Below are 27,532 nucleotides of genomic sequence, written 5' to 3'. Positions count from 1 at the left end.
ATAGAGTAACCATGAAGCTAATGCTTTACTATCTTGCAATTGTGAGGTTTTGGACGTTTAGCAAGGCATCTGCTTTCAATTTAGACTCGTTAAGTGTACTATCTGACGTTACAAGTCGGTTGGTAGAAACCAAGGAAATTCACGACGTGTTGTGCATTGACTGTCATGGAAATTGGGTTGAGGATTTGCTGGTTGCGTTTCAGAAACAATATCCCTACATACCGACCATAAACATTGATAGTGCATTTGTTGGATTTTCTATTATAAAACCAACGATACGGAGAGCAAGTATCGTGTTAATGTCTTGCATATTCGATGGAAAGGTATGGACATACTAGTTAATAATTGGGTATTGGGATCTGAAAGTATTGGGAACTTGATTTAAGTTTTATTCTGTATTCCTTTCCTTTCTATGCGCAGTGTAATTTGGGGCAGCTGGAAAAGTCGTACATACGCAACAAACATTCGATTCATTTCCAGTTATTTAAAAATACCACACGAACCAAATTGGACAAGGCGCTCATGGATGCTAAAAAAATGGGTATTTCGTCGGTAGTGCAGTTGATTGATAATCAGAACGAGAATCCGCGTGTCAGGGTACGTTGTGGTGGATTTTTTGTTGCTTCATATTTGGAACCCCCGCTGTCACAACTGGCAAATGTGCTTCTAAACGGATCTCTAACCAAACTGGATAATTTTATGTACCACGTAGCGGTTACACCAATTTCTACCCGGTTCTTTGTTCAGAATGGCAACGTCGTCGGGTTCGAGGTAGACATTTGTCGATTGATAATTGCTCAACAGAAAGCGTACGCTCAGTTTCACTTTACGAAAACATCCGAGATAGGTAAAGTGCTGCAACTGTTATATTATGGGCAAATTGATCTATTTTTGAACATTCTGCAAACTAAGCAACATTACAGCTTTGTACGAGCAGTTTGGCAGCAGCACCGTGCATACTGCATTACACTGCCGAAGAAGATGGAACGGATGCACCTGGAATTGCTGCTGCATCCGTTCGAGTGGCAAATTTGGGTGGTTTTCATCAGTGTTTTGTTGTTATTGCAGCTGATAAATCTAATCTTTCCCACGAAATTTAATCATAATCTTATCATGATTTGTTTCTTTGGGAGCGGGCCATCAGAGCACGTACTGCCATCAACCGCACGGTTGATGGTTTGCGCTGTATGTATAATTATGTTTTTGCTAACGGAAACTTATCAAGCCATTCTACTGTCGTTGATAGCAACCGACTCACATATGAAGAATCCTGCAACTGTTGAGGAATTCCTGGAAAGTAATATGACGCTTTATGCAATTAAAGGGTCAATGTACATGATACCAGAGAAACTGCTTCCCGTTACGCATGTCGTGCCGACTTCAATGACAATTTACTCGATGTTCGTTCACGCCACCGTGCAACCCTGTTCTGATGCTTTATTCTGGAACACCAACCCATTGAAGTTGAATCTTCCTGTAAGGGAAGAGCTAATTAGCATACAGCCTCCAATATTTTACTCTCCGCACTATGTTACATTTAATCATCTGAGTCCTTTAGCGCATGGATACCAAACGTATATGGATCGATTGTTTGAGGTTGGTATTTATCATCACTTGCAAAGCAAATGGTATCCAAAAAAGATTTTTGATGAGAAAGAAGTTACATTTAATGATTCCATAGTTTTGGCCGATGATTTGATCCCTGTGTGGGAGTTGCTGGGATTTGGTTTACTTTTTAGTTCGTTGATATTTGTGTGTGAGTGGTCATTATTCTATATCAGATTTCGTTGGGTTAGGTAAATCATTAATGAAAGCATTCAAAAGTCAAGCCTAATGCGAGGTAATGTTGTACTCTTGATAAACTAGATTTACATTTGATGTTCATAGCACATAGCGTTGAAGTTTGACAATAAAACAAAAAGCTTGTTGCACCATTTGTTGTATCATAATTGACGTCTTTAATCCAATTTGGGATAATATATTGGGAAGTTTGATCGATCCCTATTAAGGAAAGAATCTCTATGGATTGTCTACGTGAAAGGGTATAAGTTTTCTCAAGTCTTTAAAAATGATATCCTAGTTGAAGCTCGTAAAGTAGTGGTGACAGTCCTTTATGTATATGGCGCTTTATATCTAAAACAAATAAAAATGTTAATTAAAAAACCTAATCAAAACTCATCCATTAGATTTAAACTGGTAATTTTTTCAAATGAATCATTATTATTTAAATCTAATTATCTTAGGATAATAAAGAAAAGAAAAGACTATCAAACTATATTTCGACAAGTCGAACTGAATTCGCTAGTAATTTAAACTCGAAATTTTACTCCGTGATTCATGATGTTCAGAAAGAATTTCAGAAATTAGAAATTAATATTGGTTGTCTTCCTACATTGTGGAGAAGATTATATTCGTCAATCTGATATTTGGAAATTTTTAATATTGGGTACATGTTGTCTATTTTGGTTAATGTATTTTAATGAATAAATGGTATTTCAATGGTATGGGATTTCTAAATGGCTACATTTTGTATACTGAGCTGCGAGGCGAGATAGATAACTTTGTTATTACTTCAATGTTGTATATGTCTTCCGTTACAACAATACAACGTTTAAAGGTTGTATCTCAAAGCGTTGAACTGTAGCGATGCTATATGCCAGTTTTAAATTAATGCTTGCATGCGACGGGTTCAATATCTACTGGACAGTTATAAATTTGTCATTAAGCTATTGACCACCGTTCAATTCTGATGGGAAACAAAACAGGTGCACTTTTTCAGTGTCAGCTTTGAAAGGGAATAAAATGAGCAAGCTTCGTTGAAAAAATGAGCATTTCAGCACCACTAAAATGAAGGAACTCATCCATTTATGGATAGTGAGTGTTTGCATCAGCAGTGGTGTTGTAGCGGCTTACGAGGAATACAATATAGAGGCGTTTTCAATAGTGCAACGAGTGTTCGACCGATTGGAGCAAGATGCAACACAACTGCACGATGTATTGTGCGTGAATTGTGATGATAAAGTGTTTGAAGATGTTGTAATCAGACTGCAGCAAGTGCGACCTTATGTAACAATGAGACGTTTTACACTACTGGCTGGAACTAGGGTAATGCCATCGGGCATGCATCGGATCCCGACGTTGGTATTACAAAGCTGTACGCCTGCTTCGTATGTAAGTAGTCTTTGCAATAAATCTGCAATATGAATTATCAATCCAAATTTTTCATTATCATCAATCACTGATAAGAGTTCCGATAAACATATAGTGGTTTGGTTTCATTATCTTTTGATTTGTATATTTTCAGTGCCACTGGGGTGAATCATTTCTATTTTCCAACCCACATAAGTATTCAATATTTATACAGTTTTTTCATGGTCTATCGATCGCCCAAAGAATCCATCATGCAAATGAATTGGCAAGTGGTGGCATCATGCAAATACTTCAAATTGTCGCTCCTTCTGACAGCTATAGCAAATGCAGTGTTTACATAACGGGTGCGCTAGCGCAGAAAGTGATAAAGGTTAGCAATAACAGTGAGATGGAAACACAGTTATTCGATGGCACTCTGACTAACTTTAGGAATTTTGTGTATGAGGTAGGTCTCGTGCCAATGTTTGTGCATTTATATACGAAGAAAAACACATTCCAACACTTAGAGATTAACGCATTTTTAACTATTCTCAAGAAACAAGGCGCAAAATATCGTTTCCATCGCGAAACAAATCTGAACCACCTGTTGACGAAGATGTTGTCTGGAAAAATGCATGTTTTGTTGAATTCCGTTGAAATGTCAGGCACTTACTTTGAATTTGCGTATTGGAAAGATATTCAAGAGTATTGTATTATTTTACCGCGTCGCTACGAACGAATGCATCTGCAGCTGCTGTTAACGCCGTTCAAATGGCAAATATGGATGGTGATAGTGCTTATTCTGGTGGGAGTGCAAGTCGTTAGCCTAATATTTCCCGATCGTGTGCCGCGTTCCTTGATTCTGAAGTGTTTTTTTGGAGGCGGAGAACGGGAACATAACCTAACCACCGGCAGCCGATTAATTGTTTGCGCTATTTGCATTCTAATATTTCTGTTCACCGAAACGTACCAAGCGATCCTTCTCTCTCTCATGTCAGCGGATCCATTCGTAAAGAATCCTGAAACAATTGACGAATTTATTGAGCAGAATCATACCTTGCTAATATTAAAAGGAACAAAAGAGAACCTGCCTAGTACATTACGAAACCTTGCGAACGAGGTCGACAAGATGGAACTTAATATGACAATAAGAAATGCGTCAATCGCGAGCTGCGAGTTAGCACATTTTTTGAACAAGAATCCTTTTGATTGGGAATTACCTTCAAAACCCGATCTGATAGTGGTCAAGCCACACTTGTATCAACGTTTGAAACACATTGTTTTTAGTAGGACTTGTCCAGCAGTGCGAGAGTATCAGCGGTACATGGATATTATGTTTGAAGTGGGACTTTATCATAGGGATCACATGAAATGGTTTCCAAAACGAGTATTAAGACGGAGGGAAAAATCATTTAACGATTTAATCGTGCTTACAGACGATCTTATCCCGGTGTGGGAGCTCTTGGGAACCGGCTTGTCAGTAGCGTTAGCTTGTTTTGTAGCCGAGCACGTAGTATTTAGACTATATTACATTATCCGAATGATAAAACGCATCAAATTGGGATAAAACCAAATCAATTAAACACATGATTCTTAAAAATATGTTATGTTTGGATTTAATTTTTGCATATTGCTTTTATGGTGTGTTTTTTGAGGTTAGAAATATATCTAAACGGAATTCCTCTCCATTTAAGCATCAAGGCAAACATGCTAAATGTTAAATTATGAAAATTTAAATCTCATGTGAACCGTAAGCGATGTGAACCGTAAATCATATGAAAAAAGAGGCAATGGAAGCATGTTAGTTTTCGAATATCAAAACCTATGAAAATAGGATACATGAGTCATAAGGTCTGAGTTAACGGCAATATTTACTGCTTGGCGTTACATGCATCAATGGTAACAATAATATTGAATTTTCTTCAGAATTGTCGTATTCCTTCCTTATTACGCTCAGCGGTTAGAGTTTTGGAAAATAAGCATTACTGGCTACTGTTTTCATCGTTGCAAAAGGAATAGAATAAATTTAATGCTTGGATGTTATGGAAATATGTTGTTGATGGTAACCCTCAGCAGTGTTGCGTGGAACACATGTAAAGAATGCTGAGCATGGAATAATGTGATGAACTCTCAACTGAACGGCGAATAGCGATCACATAGTAGCAGTACGTAGTAATGTATTTTGCATTGAAGAAATAAACATTGTGAAATTCGAACCTTCCTTATCAACCGTGTACGTTTTATCCAAGGGTCGCAGGAAATTTGCTGAGAAAAATTTGAAACGCTTATATGCATAAGTAAATTGTTCACAAGCCTGTATTTTTACAAAGAAAAGGTCGACTGCCTTTAAAGGGTTTTCCCGCACGCGAGTCTGATTCTTCTGCTCCGAGTAAGTAAGATTAAAAAGAGTCAAAAACTGCAAAAAAAACTTCTTTAGAAAGTGATAGTGCCCTAAAAAAAGAATCGTTAAGTTTTTGCTTAAAGCAGAACTGTGGGTCTAACTAGTATTAGCATAAAATGGTTTAGGCTTAGATGTTACGACTTAAAGAGTACTATACTGAACTTTAACGTATACCGTAATGGTCGGATGATGTATCAGAAAAATAATTATTTTTTTTCTGCTACTGTTTCTAACGGTGTTGGTATCATTTGCGATTCAGATTGATGATATTTTCCTGGGGTGAAATTTCTATAGATATGACAAATGAGGATCTTTGTTTGGTTGAACAATAACGATTTCAAATGATACTCACGTTGTTGCAGACAAAATACCATTAAATGACAAAAACCCCTCCAAAGAGATACACCTGAAATTGTCATCTTTGGGTGAAGAAAATGAATGAGATGATAAATAGAAAATAGCGAGCAGCACTAAATGTAATAATTCAATTGTTTGGAGGCCTTCAACATTAATTAATCGCATAACAATTCTTTGCAGAACTAAGGACGTATTGCGCAGACTAATTGAAAATTGGGACATGAATATAACAAGCTGCAAGAAACGTTATGTATTAACAAAGAAATTTAAATAATTGTTTGATTATTTGTGCTCACAGATTGAGTTGTACAGGTACAGGTACAAAAATAATCATATCTCGTACCTTGAGTGTTTAACTTAATTTGAATTACAATGTTGATCCAAAATTGAACTGTACTTAACTGTATTGTTTACGCACATGAGCCATAGCAAGAATTTGGTTCATATGATATGTACTTTTGATATGTATACTTTTTAAGTGATATTAATATCATTAAACGTTGCACATGAATATTTATCTAACTCTCCTTTTTTTATTACATATATGCTCATTAATTTTTTAAACGAATTAGAGAAAGACCGAAACGAATTAGTATTTATTTGTGCGATTGCTGTAGTTTCTATGAGAGAAACCAAACAGTAAACAAAAAAAAAAACCTTTCTACACCAACTGGTACTACAAAATGTGAACAATGTCTTTCGTTTTGCTGACGGTTTACGGTAAAGCATTTCTTTGCTGAGCCAAAATGTTTTTTTTTGTTCTAGACCAATTTATTTCAAAAGTTAAGCCAAAAGTTTAAAGTAAATACAGCTGTGGTTTCAGCTGGCGATGAATTTATTTGAGCGCTAAGCCTGAAAAGACAAACAGTTACTTTTTGACGAAGAGCTAAAGAAATGTTTTGATGATAACGTATTATGCTTTCCTCCTTAGTGCTATCGTAGAAAAAAATTGCGGAAAGTTTTTTTAAACTTTGAACACGTTTTCAATCATAACAGATGGCGAAATTTTTAAAATCTTGATACATTTGTGTTACACATAGCAGAGTTTTTTTTTGTATAAATCCGTATCGTTATCGTTGTGCAACATAAAACCTTTTTTCTGTACAGCACTATTGATTGTGTTACGTTTTTTTAGGATGTACACGTGCTGTTTCCAATGCAAGTTCCACCAAAAAATGGCTATCACGACAATTGGTTAAACTTCATACTTCCCAACTTTGCCACTGACAATTGCAGGTGTGCTTGTTCTCGAATATGTTACAATGGTAGTGAATTGTTTAATGTTAAATGTTCGCGGTAGCTACACAGAAAAATCTTAAAAATCATAACTTTTGTTTTACTCCAATTGGTTTAAACGAGTGATTTCAAAGTAATAGGAGGAATGTTTAAGACCTGATTTTGTAGCTTGAAAATTTGTAAGCAATAAATATTACATAATAAATTTGGACATATTTTAACCAAACTAGAAACTGTAAGTTTTATTAAATGAAAAACTGAAAATATAGGCACGGCAACATACTTTTGTTGTTTGAAGATAGAAAGGTTTTTAAAATTATAGTGCTAGTTTATTAGCTAAATAATATAAGCAATAATAATGTGGTAGTTTTTCATGCCAATGAAATAAAACTGAAGCTCAAATTGAAATAAATGTAGGGAACAATGTGTGAGAAATTGATTTATTAAGAATGATTGCAAAAATGATAATTCGTATACAGAGTTCTTTCCACTTTGATCGTCAGTTCGCGAATCCTCCCTTCGTGACACCGCGCATCACTTATTAACCTTTCTCCTTATCTCTTACTCTCTCTATCTATTTCTGTTTCTCTCCTTCCATTACTCTTCCACTCTTCCATGGGTGCTTCCTTGTTCATTCCCACACGGCCTTTCCTGATAACATTCAATTCGAATGTGACCAACTTTTTAACATATCTCCTGCCGTGGTAGTCTGGACGGGCCCTTCCTCTTCTTCGTCGATTTTACGAACTTCATACCTATCATTCGGCAGTACTTTTCGAATTTCATATGGACCCAAAAACCGTTTCTTCACCTTTGCTCCTGTCCTAAACTGAGTAAACGGTAGAGCCACTAAATTACCAACCTTATACTGTTGTGTTTTCTTGCGGCGAAGATCATAATATTTTCTGTTTTCCTCTTGAATCCTACCGATATTTTCACGTGCATGTTTTCGTAATTCGTCTCGACCATCATTAAACATATTCTGTATCTCTTCCTTCAAGATTTGTGCCAACCTGAGGTCATCCTTCGTTCTCATCTTTACTCCAACGAACAACTCGAATGGAGTCATTCCAATCGCTCTTTGCCAACTGTTGTTGATGACCGTTTGCACCCTATCGACGTGCTTAAACCACTCGTCTGGTTTTTCTATTGATAATTTGGTCAATATCGGAATTATTACGCCATGAATTCGTTCGACTTGTCCGTTTCCTCTTGGTACACCCGTTACAATTTTATGAGATTCTACATTATTTTCCGCACAATAATTCTCAAACATTTTAGAGGTGAACGCAGTACCTCTATCGGACACAATTCTTCGAGGATGTCCAAACGTATTCGCAATTATCTTTAATTTTTTAACTACTTCTTCTGTCGTCGTAGATTTCACAGGAAATAACCAAACAAATTTGGTGAACGCATCTACTACTGTGAAAATGTAATTATACGATTTCCGAGTTGAGGGCATAGGTCCCAAATGATCGACATGAAACGTATCCAAAGGTACGCTTCCTTTTGGGATGGGGTGAAGTTCCCCTTCTGCCTTACCTCGCTTCCTTTCTCCTACAATGCATTTAACGCAAGAGGCGATACATTCTTCTATCCTTTCGTCAATATGAGGAATGAAATAATCAGTTACAATTCTTTCTTTCGTTTTTCTTACGCCGAAATGTCCCTGCTCGTGTGCGCGTCTTACTACTTCACTTACCATTTTGCTCGGTACATACAACTTTTCTGCTCCCGCGCTGCCTTTGTGGAGAATACCATCAACAATCGTAAATCCATCAAAGTCTCCCTGATGCTCGATTCTGCGCATAATCTCTGCTATCGCAGAATCATCATGCTGCGCTGCTGATATCCGCGCACACACCGCTGATGTTACCACCATCACGTTCGCCCGAGACAAGGCATCCACATGCTTCATCCTGTCTGCTGAACGATGTTCCACCACATACTCGAATTCAGCTAGCACATCCAGCCATCTGCTGGTCCTCGCGTTCGGGTTCTTCTTTGCCAAGGACTGTTTAAACGCGATGCAGTCAGTCACAATCTTAAATCGTTCTCCAAGCAGATAACACCGGAACTTCTTTACAGATTCTACGACCGCCAAAGATTCTAGGTCGAAAGAATGATAATTCTTCTCTGCCTGGTTCGTTAACCGGCTGTAATAATAGCAAGGGTGAAACTTTCCGTCGTCCTCCGCTCGCTGCATCAAAATGCCAGCCAACGCTTCCTTGCTTGCGTCAGTATGAATTTCCGTTTCAAGTCCTGATTTGAAAATCCGAAGCACTGGATACTGACTCAAAACCGTCTTTATATGATCGAACGCTTTCTTCACATCATCGGTTACTTCAAACTTTTCTTCTTTCTTTAGCAACACTGATAATGGACGCATCACTCCCGCAAAATTCACCACAAATTTCCGAAAGTAACTGGCCAATCCGTAAAAGCGTTGCATTTGTTTCGTCGTAGATGGCATCGGAAATCTTTTCACCTTCTCTACTTTTAACTGCGATGGTTCTATGCGTCCTTCATAGATTGTGTATCCGAGATACTCAATCCGCCTTTGTAAGAATGTACACTTCTTCCAATTAAAACGCAGTCCTACTTTCTCCGCAACATTCAACAAACGTTTTAATGATCTCAGACCTGCTTCTTCATCCTTCGCTGGCACTATTATATCATCGACGAATGCTAACACGGTTCCATCGTTAATTAGTTCACGCAATACTGAATTTATGAATCTGCCAAACGCACTACCACTAAGACACAATCCAAATGGAGCTTTGCAGAACTCATACTGTCCTTCTTGCGTAACAAACGACGTGTACTTGCGACTATCTTCAGCAATAGGCACATGGAAGTATGAATTTTTAAGGTCTAACGTCGAATAAACTCGTGCACTTTCTAACTGATCGATTTGATCCTCCACGATTGGCATCGGGTACGAATCACGTATGATCTTCCGATTGATTTCCCGATAATCTACACATACTCTACGCGATCCGTCTTTCTTCGGTACAACCACAATCGCACTAGCGTACGGACTATTCGATGGACGAATCACACCATCTCGAAGCCACTCTTCTACTTGCGTCTTTACTGCTTTTCTTTCCAGTGGGGCAAGCCGTCTTGGATGCGTACGCACCGGAATATCATCACTCACTTGAATGTGTAACTCGTTTTCACTACGCGCACACTCTTTCGGATCGTAATTCTGTATCCACCCTGCGATAACTTTTTTGTACCTTGGGGGAGATTCAATTTCTTCCTTTTCAATATCAATATTGAAGATAAAATTCTCCGACGTCATTTCCAAGCCTGGGACAATATTCTCTGCCCGCTTTAATACTCGAACACCGTTCCTGGTCACTTTAGCATCAAAATGTTCTAAAGACGCCGTTCCTAGCACAGCTTCAAAAGGCATGCTATCGTTTGTCACCACGTAGAAATCCACTTCCCGGTATAGTTCGTGATCGATGCACATATCCACTTTACACACTCCTTGCGCCGCAATTTCTTTTCCACCAAATCCTCTGAACGTCACTGTCGTGGTGTCTAAGCGTGGTCGCCCGATTTTGTCGTACGTGTGAAATGCCATTAGATTCAAGGAACTACCGGTATCGAATAGAGTTTCTATGTCGATCGATCCTATTTGCGCAGTGATCATTGTTTTCTTCGAGCCTGTTGGTTTCGTCATAATTTCGTCTTCTCGCCTGAAGGAATTTTGAGGGGAGCGCACACAATGTCCTCGATTGTTTTGTCCACACATCAACACATTTCGTTTTTCACTTTTGTTAACGCCTTTGTTACACTCGCGTGCCCGGTGACCGAACATATTGCATGAGAAACATTTCGGTCCTTCGTTCTTTTGTGGGCATTCCGATGAAATGTGTGACCTATTACCACAGTTGAAACAATTCTGCTTACTGTTCACGTTGTTCCACTTTTCGGCTAAGCGTGATTTATCCTGCTTGTTACCAACTTCTACACGTTTCGTCTTGCTTTTTTCGGTCTTCGTAACTTTTTCAAAGTTCAACAACTTCTTTTTGAGCCGCTCGATGGTTTGCGCCTCTAGCAGTATAGACTGATGATACTCGTCGTCTGTAACTCCACTCACAATATACACACACAGACTTGGCTCATCCAACGCGATCGGAAGCGCCAGCCGTTGCATTTCGTATATGTAATCCCGAATTGATTCGGTCGTCTTCTTCTTCCGTGTTGTTAACGCACGATGCAAATCGCTTGCGCATATGCGTGGGGCGAATTCCTTTATCAGTGCCTTTTCTAACTTCCCGAAACTACTAAAATTGCTCCGAAGTGAAAATACGAAGCGTCTAGCGGTGCCGGTCAGTTTTTTACGGCACATGATCAGCTTTTGTTCGTCGTCCCATCGTGCTGCTTCGCAAATGCTCTTCAGCTGCATTAGCCACATTCGCACGTCTTCTCCTTCCTCGGCACCGAAGGATTCAATGCTTTCCTCCATGTCTCTGAAGGAGTACACTTTTAGCCGTCGTTGTGACGATTTGGGTGTAGATGTAGCTTTAATCGCCGTATGGTACATCACATCCGAATCATTATCTTCATCATCGTCATCAATGCCGTCGTCGTCGTCATCATCATCGTCGTCGTCGCTTGGGCCAATAGCGTCACCACGTTGCTCGTTGTTATGTTGCGAGTAGTCTTTCTCACTAACATCGTCGTCTTTTGAGCAACGATCATCATCGTCTTTGCCTTGAAGCACATCACTAATTCCATCATTGGAGCTCGCCTTACTCCGATGGTTGATGATTTTTTCGGCCAAATCCGTCTTTCCGCCTGATGTTGGCAAACCAAGCTTTTCGCATTCGCGCACTAAACCGATCTTGGTAAAATTTTCGCATAACTCTGCAACCGTCGTCATATTGCCGTCTTTAGTTTATTTCGTCGTTTTCACCAAATCACTTTTACGCAAACTTGTCCTTTAAAAATCACTCACTTCCCGGACGAGCCCCCATGTAGGGAATAATGTGTGAGAAATTGATTTATTAAGAATGATTGCAAAAATGATAATTCGTATACAGAGTTCTTTCCACTTTGATCGTCAGTTCGCGAATCCTCCCTTCGTGACACCGCGCGTCACTTATTAACCTTTCTCCTTATCTCTTACTCTCTCTATCTATTTCTGTTTCTCTCCTTCCATTACTCTTCCACTCTTCCATGGGTGCTTCCTTGTTCATTCCCACATAAATTTGATGAAAACTAATAGAAACATTTAAAAACAGCTAATATCATCAATCGAATGGAATAGAAAGAGCAATGTACAAATATTATTAACGTATGAACCGTGGAAGCAAAAGGCGCCATACTGGAAGAAATAAACAAATGTACAATTAATAACATGTAATACACCAACCAATTCATTTATTAGGAGACTTTTACTTCTTGTTTAAGAAATATGACGATGTTTATTATAGATACTTTCTAAAATAAACTAGAAAAAATGCCCCTCAAAGTATTGGTGACAAAATAATTGGTAGAATGCTTCATTTAAAATACCATACAACGCAATTGATTGCGCACACAGCAAATGTATCGATTGAAAGGTTCTTTTATCACAGATTAACCCATAACTGAGAGTGCTGTATATCCATTCGGGTGGTAAACGATCAATTCCACGGGACTGGACCAACAATCTGCCAAAAGATGTCATAAATATTCCTTTATCACTACAGCTGTCACTTTCATTTATCTCCCTTGGGATGTAGCGCGAAGTGAAAAGACACTGGCTGGGACTATGAATGAAAGCCTAGTACAGTTTTAAGTGTTAGGCACCGCTGGAAGCATGAAACAGTGTGGTTCCTTCTAAAAATTGCTTATTTGGCAGCGTCAACTCGGGTACAACAGCACAGCAGCACGGTCGGAAAAATAACTAATTCTTGAGTCTGTTTGCGATTAGCAAGGGATGATACGAACGAAATCGGCGATGGGAGAAATGTAGCAAGTTCCGGGTCTGCCGTTGACAATCGCTTGTCGTAGTAGAAGTTATTCGAATGGAAAGACGGGGTCAACCAAACAAAAAAAATCAGTGTCACTTTTGCAGCCAAAGAATACAGCCGCCCAAAACAGAAAGACAGAAAGATGGTGTACCAAGATTTGAACTCGTACATGAAAATAATCCTCAGTTGAACTAGATCCGGAAAAGTGGGAAGAATGATGATTCAATTTCCTGTTTCAACCGTATCTTACACGAGTGTCGAGTTTGAATGATAAATCAGGTTGATGGTTTAATAGGTCGATGGTGTTAAGCAGTTGCTAAATGAAGGCGATCAATTTAAGGATTTTAACTAACAAATGATTGCCATTTGCTTGAGTATAATAATGTAAAAAAAATCATATGAAAAATCACATTAGTTTAATTTTTACTACTAACTTGTTCAAGTCTGCTAAAGGAAGTGCATCTTTAAATAGATTTATGAGAAATACAAATAAAACAACTGAGACTTTGCAAATGAGAGAGAGAATACTCATACAAATGTCAAATGTTGAACTATAAATTACATAAATTGTATCACATCTTTACTTGAGTACTATACCGACAGCATTAAACGTGTTTGTCGCTTAATTATTGACCAGCAAGACAAGTCACGATGAGTCTGAACCCCGCAACAACATATGAACACACTCATTCGTCTGGCGCAAAAGTTCTCATTCATTCATTCAATCCAACGTTCATTCTGTCAGCTGCTTATCATGCGCACGTACTAATTTATTCATATTTTCAATTTAAATCTGTGAAGGAAATAGAAACCTTACGACTGGAATGTTAAAGAATACAATATTTCAAATGTAGCCGACCAACGAATGTAAACGACCAAACATATTCAAGACCTGGTGAGGGGTGCTTGCTAATGCAAATACTTTTTGTGTTAATTTCACTCTGTTTGCACTCGTGTAAAGTTGTTTCCAATCATTTCTAACAATTGTCTTAATAAGCTGAGTTAAAACTTAACGGCTTAACTCATGCAATTTATGTGAAATGTTCTATATACATTAATTTCTTACTAAAATATAAATTTCTTTTTCACAAAATCGTTATAAACGTTGGGTCGCTTTAAGGTCGTCTGGAAAAACAACACATTTTTGTATCACACTTTTTTTGTGAAGTTGTATTCAAACACGTCACATTTGGCCTTTATATTTCCTCTGGGTAATATTTCTCTCTTGGTCATGAAATATGCCAGTCTTAGTCCTTAACACTGCTAAAGGATTAACATTTGGATTTATCTAGATCAGCAAAATATTTGTCATATGGGTACGGTTGCATAATAAATGCGTTCGGACGCAACTACCGTCCGTAAAACGAGAACGTAAAAGTCGTGACGATGGTTTCTATTTCATAAGTGTTATGTCAATAGCGGTTTAAGAAAACAAAAACAAAATAAATTGAAAAGCGTCTATAAAAGAGAAGCACCTGAAACATGCGTAGAACGGTGTAGTAAACCACTTGCCACAACGTATCGATATAATGGCGGGGTTGAGACGAAGAAAAATACACTCTACAAGGTAAATATTTTACAGTATAGAAAAGTGCAAATTTTGCAGAATAAAAGTCGGCAGGTGAATGGGCTTCTTACTTTTAGAGAACATTTCAAATATGGCAAAATAACTAGGTTGAAGTGTCGTTAAGATGGACTGCTGTAAAAGATCAAAGCGTCCAGTGCCACGCAGGTAAGATATCAATCTACAGCGCCCAAGGGCCGGAACCTATAGACAGGAAAAAGTATGTCTGTGTCGGATGTTGCTGAATACTTCGCATCGCCTTTCAATTATAAAGTTCCATTCTTGATGTACTCGCGTCGGGAGCAAAAGCAAAATGTGTTTCACAGCTAGATTGCTGGAAAATTAAATTGATGCCTTGAGGCCACATTTTTCAGTGGAATTTCAAAGCAATAGGAACCATTAACAATAGATAGCATTATTAGCAATGGATTGATGAAGAATCAGCACGTTATTGTAGCATGGAATATTGCTTTGTTGGAATGGACATTATCAAAAGAGTTTAACTAAATCCGAAGAAGCTAAGGAGACATCTGAAAGAAATCGATATATTACATCAGATAAGCGCTTTGCGTAGAATAATACAAAGTATGAAGGTAATGTAAAATTAACCTTCTAAGTTGAAAGATTTCCGGACCTCGAACACATTTATGTATCATTGAATAAAGGTAAAGTTTTTATGGACTTACCATGAATCATAATAATTTTTGGAATAATAAGAAGCGTTTTATAATGCATGATAAATGCTGATCGTTATTGTTACGTGGCCTGAAGCGTGTAAATAATTTTTATAATTTTAAGTGCTTACTATCTCATGGTAGCTGTTAATCTACCAAGTATTACTAATATTACTTAGACTATGCGTATTATATTAGTAAGTCAAAGAGTTGAAAAGCGACGTTATTTATAAAACCAGAAATAAATCTGAAAGAATGTTCCATAATCTCTTTTGATTGTTTATAACTGTACGAATTATATACCTGCCTGCCTGTACGTGCCTACTAGATGAGCACTTGAACAGTGTCAGGTATACTGATAGTTACCAACAGATGTCCACTCGAAAGAGTTTGAAGTGGCAAGATAACATGCAAAACAATGATAATCGTCTTTTGACCGCAAGATGTTCAAGGCTTATAACATAACATAAGGAAATGAAATAAGTGGTATAAAAGGAAACGCTGATTACCTCTAAAGTCATCAGTAGAACCGTTTTAGCAACACAAGAAAGATGAAACTTGCAGTGATCGTAGCCGCTTGCTTGGTTGCCACAGTCGCCTGTGCGCCAACTCAACGTGCCCTTACTGATGACTTTGACGATTTCGTGGAATTGCTTCCTTTGGAAGACCTGCTGAGCTTGGCCCTCCGTTACCTGGTTAGCGACAAAGAAGTCCAGCAAGTGTTGCTCTATCTGCAAGGAAAGGAATTTGGAAAGGTTTGGGATCAGTTCTTCGCTCTCACGGCAGTACAAGATTTGTTGAACTATTTGGAGGAAGCTGGCGTTCCAGCATACGAGTCGCTGAATGTTGTCGCCGATTTCTTGGGTTTGACTCCTTTGAAACCAAACGTGCGAAGTCGTAAGTATACCTTCAATATCAATAAGTGTGATAATTACAATAATTGTATCTCATGTAGTGCGTACGGGTGGATTGAACGGATTGCTTGAAGAGACCCTTGCCATGTTGCCACTAGAGGAACTGGAGGCACTCTTTGAAGAAAAGATGAAGACTAGCACTGAGTTCAAGGCTTTGTTCGAGAAACTGCAGAAGTTTGACCATAAGCAGTTGAGAGACCTATACGAGGTAAGCATTTTAACAAATGTCCAGACAACATATACAAGGTGATGTACTTATTTGTGATGTTACAAATGTCGTGTCATTTTCAACAGACTTCGGCTGAAGTAAAAGGAATGGTCCAAAAGCTGCGCGATCTCGGTGTTGATGTTGATCACATTGTTGAGGTGGTCAAGGATTTCTTCGGATGGAACTAAAAATATGCAATCATGATATTGGAGCAATAAAAGAATAAATAAAATGAAGCCAAATGAGTAAATGATAATTTTCAGAATTGAATGATGAAAATCAGATATTATGGTACGTTCCGAATTTGCCATTTTACGAATTTGAAATGCATATAGTAGTTTAGATATACATTTTATGTATTTATCTTATAAAAATTATTTGTACCTGGCCGCCAAATACACCATCCTTTTATGTTTCATTTTAATATTCAGATATACGGTACAGAGTTCAGATATTAATATTCATATATTACGACGCGTACGGTGAGCTTAATTTGACTCTTTTGACTAATGTTCTCCACAGCTACTTCTGGATGCCTCTTCTATTTTCAGACTTTATATTTTAATTAGGTTATATCGGTCAGACCTAATTAATATTATAATGTTATGAGATCATTCATTATAGTATATACGCTAGTAATAAAGGTTTTCTTTAGATGTCATTTCTGCTACTCGCTTATTCTAAAGAGACCTTTTTTCGTCTAGTCCTTGATGCCTTCGCTGTTAAGCCTGTCGAACAAACGTGACAAGGTCAATGGACTGTTCTTGTCAGGAAACTCTATCCAATGTTGCACTACTTTACCCATAGTTGCACTTGATCTCTACTGCATTCAATGAACAAGCTTGCTGAGCTGTTCTACATCGTAAACCAAACGGGTTGCTGACGAGGATTTTCTGTTAGAAGTTGAAGTGTGGAACTCATAATAATAAGTGTATACTGTTGCGAATAGAATTGGAAGCACTGACACTACATGGCGGCACGAGACAGGTGATCACGATTCGCCATGGTGGGACAGCAGAACAGATGATAAATAGGAGCGGAACCTAATGAACTAGACTTTCATCGTGTGCTTCATCTGCAGATTGACAATTAGTGTGCATACTTTGCGAACTTTGGTAATGATGCTGTAAGTTAAATTAAAATATGGATGAGGAAAAACAATTAAAAGATGCTGCATGAGAATAAGAGATGCGCGCGTGTAGGATTTTCTCAAATACTTTTATATGGAATTCGGTTACGTCAGCGAACTGTGGCGGCATGGCGAAACAATTCCTCTAAAGCCAGAAGCAGTAATCAAGTCGTAAGACTTAGTTCGCGTTTAAAAGTTATGGCCGAAACAGGTTTTTTTAGAATAGATCTAAAATACACTACTTCCACTAATTCAGTAGTTCTATCTGATCGAATATTTACAGTCAATCTATGTATGATATCGGCTAATCGCAATGCTCTCGTCTTGAATATTCTGCCACCAGTCCATTGTTGCCAGCTCACTTCATACTTGAATTGAGGTGTTATGATGAATATGATGGCCTCGTTTGACTGTTCGTTATACACGCTGACTGTTGTAATGTTTCTCTCCATTGCTTCTAGATCGATTGAAGTAGTACGTCCATCTGTCGTTCACCTCTCTTTCGTTCGTCAGGATATGCGGTGCATAGCGACTTTGGAAATTAAATTGCTTTGTGATGCATTTCATAATACTTTGAAATTTGTGAGTTTCCTGCCAATAGATATAGATGACGCATTAATTGTTTTTGCATAATTGCGTTAGGAAGAGTCACACATGATGTTTCTCAGGTGTAAGAAGTTTTCCATGGTCATACCGATTCTCTCGCTGATGCATTCGAATATATAGATCTTTCTTCTTGCTTAGTGGACATCTGCATTGGACATTAATCCATTTCGTTTCCTGGTTATAGGGTTTATAGTCTCTCATAGATTTGTTATTGATAGTTCATTTCACCATACATTAGTGGTCGTCCGACGATTGTTCTGTTCTCAGAGAACATTTTTGCGTTTAACATTATTCAGAAGTGCGGTGCGGTGGCTGATGAAAAAAATCTTCTGCACACTTCTTTAACCTACGCCATATGTAAAAAGATATACTTCAAAATTGATAGAACGATCGTGGTATCTTCATCTGTATGAATCTCGATGCGCGGTCATTTGACGTAGCTTCGCTGTGTTGTTGTGTACGTAGTGAATAAAGAAATGCATTAATTGTAAAATAGTACATTTCACGTTCCTGGTCCAATAACTACGAGGATGGAAAATAAGGTAGGTATAATTTTATCCGTTGACCTTCCGATTTTTCCGATTCCGTTGGATTTGTTTTTTTTTTAATTTTTGCTGAATTCGCTTCTACTCTAACTCTATTTGATTGAAAAATGAGCAAAACAAAAATGGCAAATGTGTTTAATGAATGAAGTTTGCTAAAAAACAGAACGCAAAGAAAGATAGAAAACCGCCTTACAATCAGTCAAGCGAAAGGCAAAACATTGAGAGAAATTCATTGGATTGGTACCATTCTACCACGTTCCATCTTATACACTACAACCGTAGATTCAACCATGTCTTAAACTGCTCCTGTAGCGGAAATTGACCATCGAAGTACTTGGTAAAAATATGTCTAGTAATTCATTGCAGTGCATGACAATACTAAATCAAGAAGAAGAATACCATGCGAATAATGCAGATTACTGTTATACGATATCATTTCCTAAAACCTAATAAATCTGTACGAATTTCGATTGTTTTATTACAATATGAATACTTGACTATTCTATAAACACTTGAGGAATAAAATTTTCAGGTGCACTAACAGTTAGAAACACTTGGCCACTCGAAAAAGTTTGAAGTGGCAAGATAACATGCAAAACAATCATAACCACCTTTACACAGTAGATGTTCAAGGCTTATAACATAACATTAGTATATGAAATAAGTGGTATAAATAGAAACGTTCATCACCTCTAAAGTCATCAGTAGAACCGTTTTAGCAACACAAGAAAGATGAAACTTGCAGTGATCGTAGCCGCTTGCTTGATTGCCACAGTCGCCTGTGCGCCAACTCAACGTGCCCTTACTGATGACTTTGACGATTTCGTGGAATTGCTTCCTTTGGACGACCTGCTGAGCTTGGCCCTCCGTTACCTGGTTAGCGACAAAGAAGTCCAGCAAGTGTTGCTCTATCTGCAAGGAAAGGAATTTGGAAAGGTTTGGGATCAGTTCTTCGCTCTCACGGCAGTACAAGATTTGTTGAACTATTTGGAGGAAGCTGGCGTTCCAGCATACGAGTCGCTGAATGTTGTCGCCGATTTCTTGGGTTTGACTCCTTTGAAACCAAACGTGCGAAGTCGTAAGTATACCTTCAATATCAATAAGTGTGATAATTACAATAATTGTATCTCATGTAGTGCGTACGGGTGGATTGAACGGATTGCTTGAAGAGACCCTTGCCATGTTGCCACTAGAGGAACTGGAGGCACTCTTTGAAGAAAAGATGAAGACTAGCACTGAGTTCAAGGCTTTGTTCGAGAAACTGCAGAAGTTTGACCATAAGCAGTTGAGAGACCTATACGAGGTAAGCATTTTAACAAATGTCCAGACAACATATACAAGGTGATGTACTTATTTGTGATGTTACAAATGTCGTGTCATTTTCAACAGACTTCGGCTGAAGTAAAAGGAATGGTCCAAAAGCTGCGCGATCTCGGTGTTGATGTTGATCACATTGTTGAGGTGGTCAAGGATTTCTTCGGATGGAACTAAATTGCATGAGAGTATGTTTACTAGAGCAATGACATAATAAATGAAACACAATAAATGAACTATCAGCAAATTTCATGCTTTATGAAAGACAAAAGAGGATAAAAGGCCAGAGCCACTGAAAATCATAGATGGCGCGTTTTTTAGTACAAGGCGACCGAAAGCAATGACTTGGACAATTGCTCGAGTAAGTACGATTGGATATTTAATGCTCCAATGATTAACATACAATGGAATTGTAGAAGTTTCCTTGGAAAAATGAGACTTTTAACGCTGGTTGGTAAGCTCAAAATAGACGTATTTGCCGTCTGTGAAACCTAGTTTATCCCAGAGAAAAATGTAACCTTCGTCAGATCGAAGATCGTATTACCGCAGGTACGGAAAGTCGTGGTGGTGGTGCGTTGATTATGTCCGGAGAAATTTACCCTGTTTTCGGATTCCACACCACTCACTACAGGCAAAGATAGGCAAATTTGTATTATCTTTTGCATCCGTCTATATCACTCCGGGAGCTGGGATTGAAATAGAAATGATCAGAAGGGATCTTGAATCACAATCTCTCATCTGTAACTTCCAGTTATGATCTGCAAGAGGTAATATAAAAACTCGTAAAATGTATTAACCACATAGCAATATATTAACATATTGTAGGGCCCTTAAGTTCATGAGGCTCATTTTCAGCTTTGCATGAGATGACGAATTTATCCTTAGAATCCTATCCTTAATTTCTATTTTGCCCATATCCCTTTGTAGTCACTCCCTTGATTGTTGTTGTTTTAGTGGATAATTGGACAATCCCAAAACCACAAAAAGGGTGGCAGACTAATAGATGTATTCTTGTCTAAACCTATTTGTTGTTTGTTTTGATTTAGTCTCGTCAAGGCTCCGTCGACGTCGAACCCACAAGATGGTTTCACAAGGGAGCCGCGTATTCGCATACCAGCCACACCATAGACATGGTCCCGAAAACGGACAATACTGCCACAACAACCACTACAGAGTAGGTGTTCTACGTTATGTTTAACAATCTATTAAAAATAATAATTACTAATGGGTAAACTGTTTTTTCGATATACCTGTATATATTTCCGATCAGTATACCCTGAAAATTCGTCATTTGATATAATTTTTAATTCTACTTCTATACGGACACAAAAAGCTCTAAAAGTCTAGGCCTGTCATTTCTTGCTTTCTTTGACTATATTTATCCTCAGCGGGATAGTCTGTCTGGCGTAAGAGGGATTGGCCCGGCCATAAATGCACCAGGTGCTATTTGTTATCTTTGGTTGAGTGGTGGAAAGTTTAGAAAAACAGTTGTCATGGTAACTAGACTTAATATTCAGGCTAATCTATGATAGATTTAGTGTTACTAATCAGGTAAATGTACTTTACATGTTTGCTAGCCTAAACGTGTCTCTTGTTCAAAAAAGTCTTTCTGCTGCATGTAGATACATATTCTCTAACAAACAGGATGCGTCAATGTCATGTTTTAAAATTTTAGCAAAAAATGTAGCCTGTGAAACTTGCCGTCTAAAAGCTAGCCGCTGTAACGATAAAGAACAACGATCGCATAGCAGTGCAAAGTACTTGAAGATGTGTGAATAATATTCCAACTATTATGTTTGGACTGTTTCGTTTTACTCAAAATTATACTTATTCTGGTCGAAAATGTGGTTATAATTAATTAAAATAATGTCCCAAGCGTCATTCGAAAGAATTGTAACACTGTGTGAATGATGGAGGAGAAATGGATTGTAATCTTATCTTTGCACAAGTCAAGAGGTATCTATCTAGATTGTAACTAGATTATAAAACTGTGACTGCAGAACGGATCCCAGGCATGCAATTAACTGAAAAACAGTATCTGTCATCGCGTCTTCCCAGCCTGAAGTATTTCTCAACGGCTCCATCTATGTTGCATTTTTGAACGAAGTAAACTACAATTGTTAATCGAGTACACAAAGTGCTTAGTAATTTAGGTCAAAGTTAACCTGAACTGCACGGTGTTTTCCAAGTGATTTCGTAACTTTATCACAAACTCGATAACTACGATCGCTCCGTATGTGCTAGTGTCATGTATTTACCCACAACTTTACCATGACGTCTCTGTGCCGATCCTGTACTGCTCTTATAAATCAGGAAGCCACTTCAATTAAATGCTTCTTCTGTGAAAATGAGTTTCGCTTTAAATGTACCAAAGTTCTTCCTAAACTCCTTACTGCAATCAAGGAGCATTACGAACTTTACTGGAGTTGTGCAGCCTGTGCCAAAACAATAAAGGATGCCGGGCTACAAGGCTGCATTCAAGCAGCGGTAACCAAGGCGGTCAAGCAAATGAAAGATGATCTACTGGAAACTCTCATTGCCATGCTACGTACTGATTTCACAACTACTTGCCCAATCACCGCTTCATCCAGCAGCTCCAGTCAGCCGCATGTAGCTTGGCCCATTAGAATTCATGTACCAGATTTGATCTTTGATCGCACTACTAATCATGAACCTGACACCGTGAAAAACATTAATCCGAGTTCAAACACAACTGAGTCTATCGTACATCGCACGTCATCAAGCGCTATGCACATACCTAAAGTGAATATTAAACCTGCTCGTAAATCTATTGCGTTGCGTAAAACAACTCAGCTTACTTTAGATCGATTTTTCACAAAAAATCACCATAGCTAAGCAACACGTCTCATACTGCGTATTAATTGCAATTTAATTTGCATTTCACAACACCAGCTGGGATGTATCCATCTGTGAACAATTTGTCATTAATAAAAATATTGTTATTACCTAGATAAATTAAGAAAATTTACGAAAGAGACACGAAAGAACTTTCGGAGTAGCAAGCAGCCCGTTGCTGGCCGACCCAAGCACGATTTGAAGGCACCAACTAGATCTTAGCAAATAACACATTTTTTTACCTATTGATTTGATTCATTGCCTAAGAATGCTGACCGCAGGCGGGCTTTTATTTATTTGGTAAAAGCGTGCATCGCTGGTATTTCATATGTTTCATATTGGTTGCGTAAGGTACTTTTTTGTACTAATCGTGTCAACGACATTCGGTTGTGCTTACATTGCGCTGTTTTCGTGTGGATTTTCAATTGTTTTATGGATGATGCAGGTTATTTGTAAAAAGTTATGGGTTCACACAAAGGGAACAATGCCTGCGCGTATAAATAAAAGTCATCGAGATAACGGAAGAAACTATCACTCGATCTTCCCTATCATCAGACTTCACTATGACTACTTTATATATTAAATCTTACTCCAGACTTTAAAAGCTTCCGGTGTTTAAGAACTTTTCATTGATAAATAATTGTAAATTTGGTCAAACACCTATTCGTTTAGCTAGGAACAGTCAACTATCAACAGATCTCAAAGCAATGTTAGTGGTTAGTGATGGGTATCATCATCGACAATAGTGTTCTGTCCTATATTGTTCATAATCAACTGAGTGAATAAATGGACATGCGGTTATTCAATGGAAATTTATCCGATACGCTATTTGCAACCTAATATGTATTGACAGACCATCGTTACTGATATTGATATTAATACCTACGTTACGCAGATATTTTGTAGAACATCAATTTTCAATCTTAATCACTTTATATACCTCTCCTTACGCCGTTTTGAGCTCACTATTAGTAATAATAACAACTAAGCAGACAGGAGTGGCTAACAATAGACAAATATATGAAAATAAATAAGGTAATAAATAAAACTGTTGCGTCCCGCAACTGGAAAGTATATGCCGCTGCCTGCAACAATCTTTCTTTCTTTTTTAACCAACGAACTGCTTTTAACTGCTTTTGTGGTAAAATTGTCCGGAATACACATTCGATTTCTTTTTTTTTCGATTTTTTGTTAAATAAAATTTGAATTTTTATATATCTAAACTGGAAGAAATGAAAATATAAAACTAGCAAATAAATTAGAAATATATTTGATTCACGGGGCTTGTTGCTCCAAAAATCAACTTTTAACTGTAGTTTTGTTAAAATGATCTCTACTGGGTTGTTTGTTCATCATAAAGTAAACTGGACTACTTGCTGGCTTAGCTATCCCACTGGAGATGACCAATTGTCATCATTGACAAAAGATTTACTCTATGACATCTGTTATGCTATGCTTAGTTATATGGCTATGTGCACAATGAGGCTCAAATACAGCGAGCTGATTAATTTCTAATCATCACGCATGCACTTCACTACGTTTTCCAACCATGTTGTTCTCATTGTCGTAAGCTTAGTCACAGCAATTTTGTAAATTAAAGTTTCTATCGGCGAGTTAGTTCTGATTTTTTTAGTATCTGTCTTTTGTGGCTTATGCGAATGAAATCAGTAAAAGTTTATTAACTGTCACAAACTCCAACTGAAAAGCCCGTAAATCATAAAACTTGGTTAATGTATTTATTATGTTCTTCTATGTGATATTGCGCAGGTCTTAAAGATTACTAGGAAGTAGAGCCGAATAGTCAGTCCTGAATTAGGAAAAAAACACTCGGGATGGCAATTTGTCCCGATTCTGTATTATGGTGTGTAGTGGTGTGTTTAGTACAAATTCTTTCACCTGGTGATTGTTTTATGGTTTCTTCTCATTTTGGCCCTTGGCGGAGGCCAACATATAAAAAAAGATTACTTTTCACACATTCCCAAATAGATCCCGAATGGATGAATTGATATTTGTACAGGTTACAGGCGTCATATTGGCCATATTCCAGTGTCATTTGCACATCAGACAACCTGAATTATGTTAGTTGTTTAACTCTTAGTGAGTTGGACAACATTTGTTTTCTATAAACTCCATTAACGTATAACATTCCAAATATCTTTATTCTTCTTGTTCGGTGTTAGTATTTCCAACGACGGTGAACATTCCTTGTGACATCTGGTTGTGTTTGTCGTGAAAATGAACAACTCGTCAGTATGACCCCTTTACTTTCATTGCTCGGTAGAATTTTGCCATACACGTCTGCCGCAGCAATGCGCTAATGGGGATCATCCTCGATGACGCACAGTTGGCCAAAACATGTTTGATATTGCGACAAAACTGTGCGAAGCAAGACACACAATTTTCCTATCACTATCGTTCGTTATTAAATCGTTTCGTAAATACGAATCGTATTGTTTCGTTTCGGGAATAATAAGAGATACATATTTATTAGATTGGGGGCGGTGATATATTGGTAGCGGTGCCGGTCTTCACACGACAGGACCTCTCCACCATCCCATCCGGACCAATCCCCTGTAACAAGGATTAACTATCCGGCGTGGTAAAATTAAATCTAGTAATCCAAAATGGCAGGCATGACATGAGAGAGAGAGAGAGAGAGAGAAAGAGAGAGAGAGAAAGAGAGAGAGAGAGAGAGAGAGAAAGAGAGAGATATATTTATTATCTGACAGTAAATTATAATACTAAGTCTAATAATCATTATTTATATAGGGAGGACAATAAAAACGTAGTAAGGTATACCCGTATATTTTTGCCGCATTTTGTATGCTCCTAGTTTATTGTGACGAGCGGTATTTTGACGCAAAAAAAGAAACTAGAACAAACGTGCTAACACATTCAATTTTCAGACAACGTCTTGATTGCGTAGCTTGAGAAAATTCGGCTGGTTTGCCATCACACTGCGAACGCACAAATGGTGAAGAACTGAGAAAGAGTTTAATGAACCGTGAACGTTGCCGCGTTACGACGGTTTGCTTGTTTTCTGCCCTAATCTAATAGTCGAAGCCAGTTTCTGCGACTTTAGCCGGTTTGTTACACTATATTCCCAACGGGATGCCTTGCGGCAGACCAGGAAGAAATGAGAATATGAAACTGCACCGTTTTTACCGTTAAAATGAAAATGACGGGTAAGTGGCGAGCAGAGTTTACTTCCGTTTCATAAGCTTCCTGGTGAATTTATTTGCCTTAAACGTCATTGTCACCAGCTGGTACACACAATCATAACGTTGTTTGGTATATTATCTGCATTTATGTGAGAAATTGAGTTATGGATACGGAGTGCACAGTGACAAGCGTATGCGAATTGAAACTGAAACCTTGTTGATTGATATATTGCGATTTGAAAAATTGTGCAGAAAAAACCATTAGTTGACTTACCATAACGGTCAGATTTTAAATTATAGTTTACAGTAAGTAAATCATGAGAAACTTTCCGTCTTACGACTTACTTACTGCCTTTCGACAAAATAAGAAACATATAATATTTCACATTTTCTTTTTCATCTCTGTGATTTATCTCCTTTACTTAGATTAAGCTAAATATTTCTACTGAACATGGAAAAAAATTAACGAATAATCATATATTACTATTACTACAGTTCACAATGAAAGTGTAAATGAAGGATACAATGTTAGAAATTTTAGTTTCAGAGACTTACAAGAGACATACAAAAGATTTCGTGTCGAATAACTGCCCCCCTTTTATTGAATTCCTACAGAAGGAGAGATAGAGAGAGCTATAAAGAGAGAGAGAGAGAGAGAGAGAGAGAGAGAGAGAGAGAGAGAGAGAGAGAAAGAGGAAAAATAAACTAAAGCTGCAGTGAAGAGCAAGAATTGCGTAATCAGATTCATTTCCATTACACTATCGTTGTAAATTTTCATTTCCTAGAGACATAGAAGAGCATTAAAAATACTCTTTAGCCGCTAATTCTCAAAAAACAAATACTGTAGCAATTACATATAAAACAATCCTTATAATAATAAAGCTTTTTTCCGGATCAATTACAGTTCAAATTGATAAGGGGTTTATGTAACTAAAAATTCTACCATTAGCTACTGAAACATTTTATGGTGAAAGTTTGAAAGTCTTTGTACATGATGAATGCATTTTTTGCCACTGACAATTTTTTGTTTGTACTTGTTAATGTCAGCTCTTTATACGTCCATCGTAAAACATTATGCATACTCACGCAACAGACAGGCAAACAAAGTTGACGACTAAGAGTGTTATGCTATAAATGTGAAAAGAAAATGTTGTGCGCTTATATGCGAACAGTTTTTGAGTTTTAAACAGTTTGACTCCAAATTTTCTCGGCATATTTTCCCGTCAAAATACTAACTAACGTAAGGTTATGTAACACAAGTACGTAAGGTGTTAGGAACACTTACATAATTGTTGCTTTAAATCTTTTATACTTTGTGCTAGAACAAGAAAAATATGTTTCTAAAGTTAATTAACGCAGTACGTAGAAATGGTCCAAGTGTAATGTTTTTGGGTTGTAAGTAAGTGTAGTGTATTTCGTGTGTATTTTTCATTCAATCCGTACTATCAATTTCATTCTGT

The 27,532-nt window shown here is 37.7% G+C and overlaps 3 protein-coding genes across 3 annotated transcripts; all 3 read left to right on the top strand.

The window, feature by feature from the left end:
• Positions 1–11: 11 nt before the first annotated feature.
• LOC128302751 (uncharacterized) lies at positions 12–1,800 on the top strand. The gene is made up of 2 exons (XM_053039609.1): positions 12–41; positions 421–1,800. Exons 1-2 carry the CDS (start codon positions 12–14, stop codon positions 1,798–1,800), a joined length of 1,410 nt encoding a protein of 469 aa, XP_052895569.1.
• Positions 1,801–2,487: 687 nt separating this feature from the next.
• On the top strand, positions 2,488–4,696 carry LOC128302750 (uncharacterized). The gene is made up of 3 exons (XM_053039608.1): positions 2,488–2,501; positions 2,838–3,171; positions 3,305–4,696. The coding sequence occupies exons 1-3, from the start codon at positions 2,488–2,490 to the stop codon at positions 4,694–4,696; spliced, it is 1,740 nt and encodes a 579-aa protein (XP_052895568.1).
• An 11,176-nt stretch (positions 4,697–15,872) lies between these two features.
• On the top strand, positions 15,873–20,313 carry LOC128301659 (protein G12-like). Its single transcript, XM_053038246.1, has 6 exons — positions 15,873–16,236; positions 16,295–16,461; positions 16,548–16,644; positions 19,526–19,819; positions 19,878–20,044; positions 20,131–20,313. The coding sequence occupies exons 1-6, from the start codon at positions 15,891–15,893 to the stop codon at positions 20,230–20,232; spliced, it is 1,173 nt and encodes a 390-aa protein (XP_052894206.1). The 5' UTR covers positions 15,873–15,890; the 3' UTR covers positions 20,233–20,313.
• Positions 20,314–27,532: the final 7,219 nt, after the last annotated feature.

Source organism: Anopheles moucheti, chromosome 3 (assembly GCF_943734755.1).
Source record: "Anopheles moucheti chromosome 3, idAnoMoucSN_F20_07, whole genome shotgun sequence".
NCBI classification, from domain to species: domain Eukaryota; kingdom Metazoa; phylum Arthropoda; class Insecta; order Diptera; family Culicidae; genus Anopheles; species Anopheles moucheti.
This window is presented reverse-complemented; position numbering and strand designations above follow the sequence as displayed.

Coding starts and splice junctions, on each gene's coding strand:
- LOC128302751 (XM_053039609.1), top strand. CDS start 12: ATGAAGCTAATGCTTTACTATCTTGCAATT. Junction 42..420: donor TGCTTTACTATCTTGCAATT/GTGAGGTTTTGG, acceptor TTCTATGCGCAG/TGTAATTTGGGGCAGCTGGA.
- LOC128302750 (XM_053039608.1), top strand. Junction 3,172..3,304: donor GCTGTACGCCTGCTTCGTAT/GTAAGTAGTCTT, acceptor GTATATTTTCAG/TGCCACTGGGGTGAATCATT.
- LOC128301659 (XM_053038246.1), top strand. CDS start 15,891: ATGAAACTTGCAGTGATCGTAGCCGCTTGCTTGGTTGCCACAGTCGCC. Junction 16,462..16,547: donor AGTTGAGAGACCTATACGAG/GTAAGCATTTTA, acceptor CATTTTCAACAG/ACTTCGGCTGAAGTAAAAGG. Junction 16,645..19,525: donor CAAGGATTTCTTCGGATGGA/ACTAAAAATATG, acceptor CAGTCGCCTGTG/CGCCAACTCAACGTGCCCTT.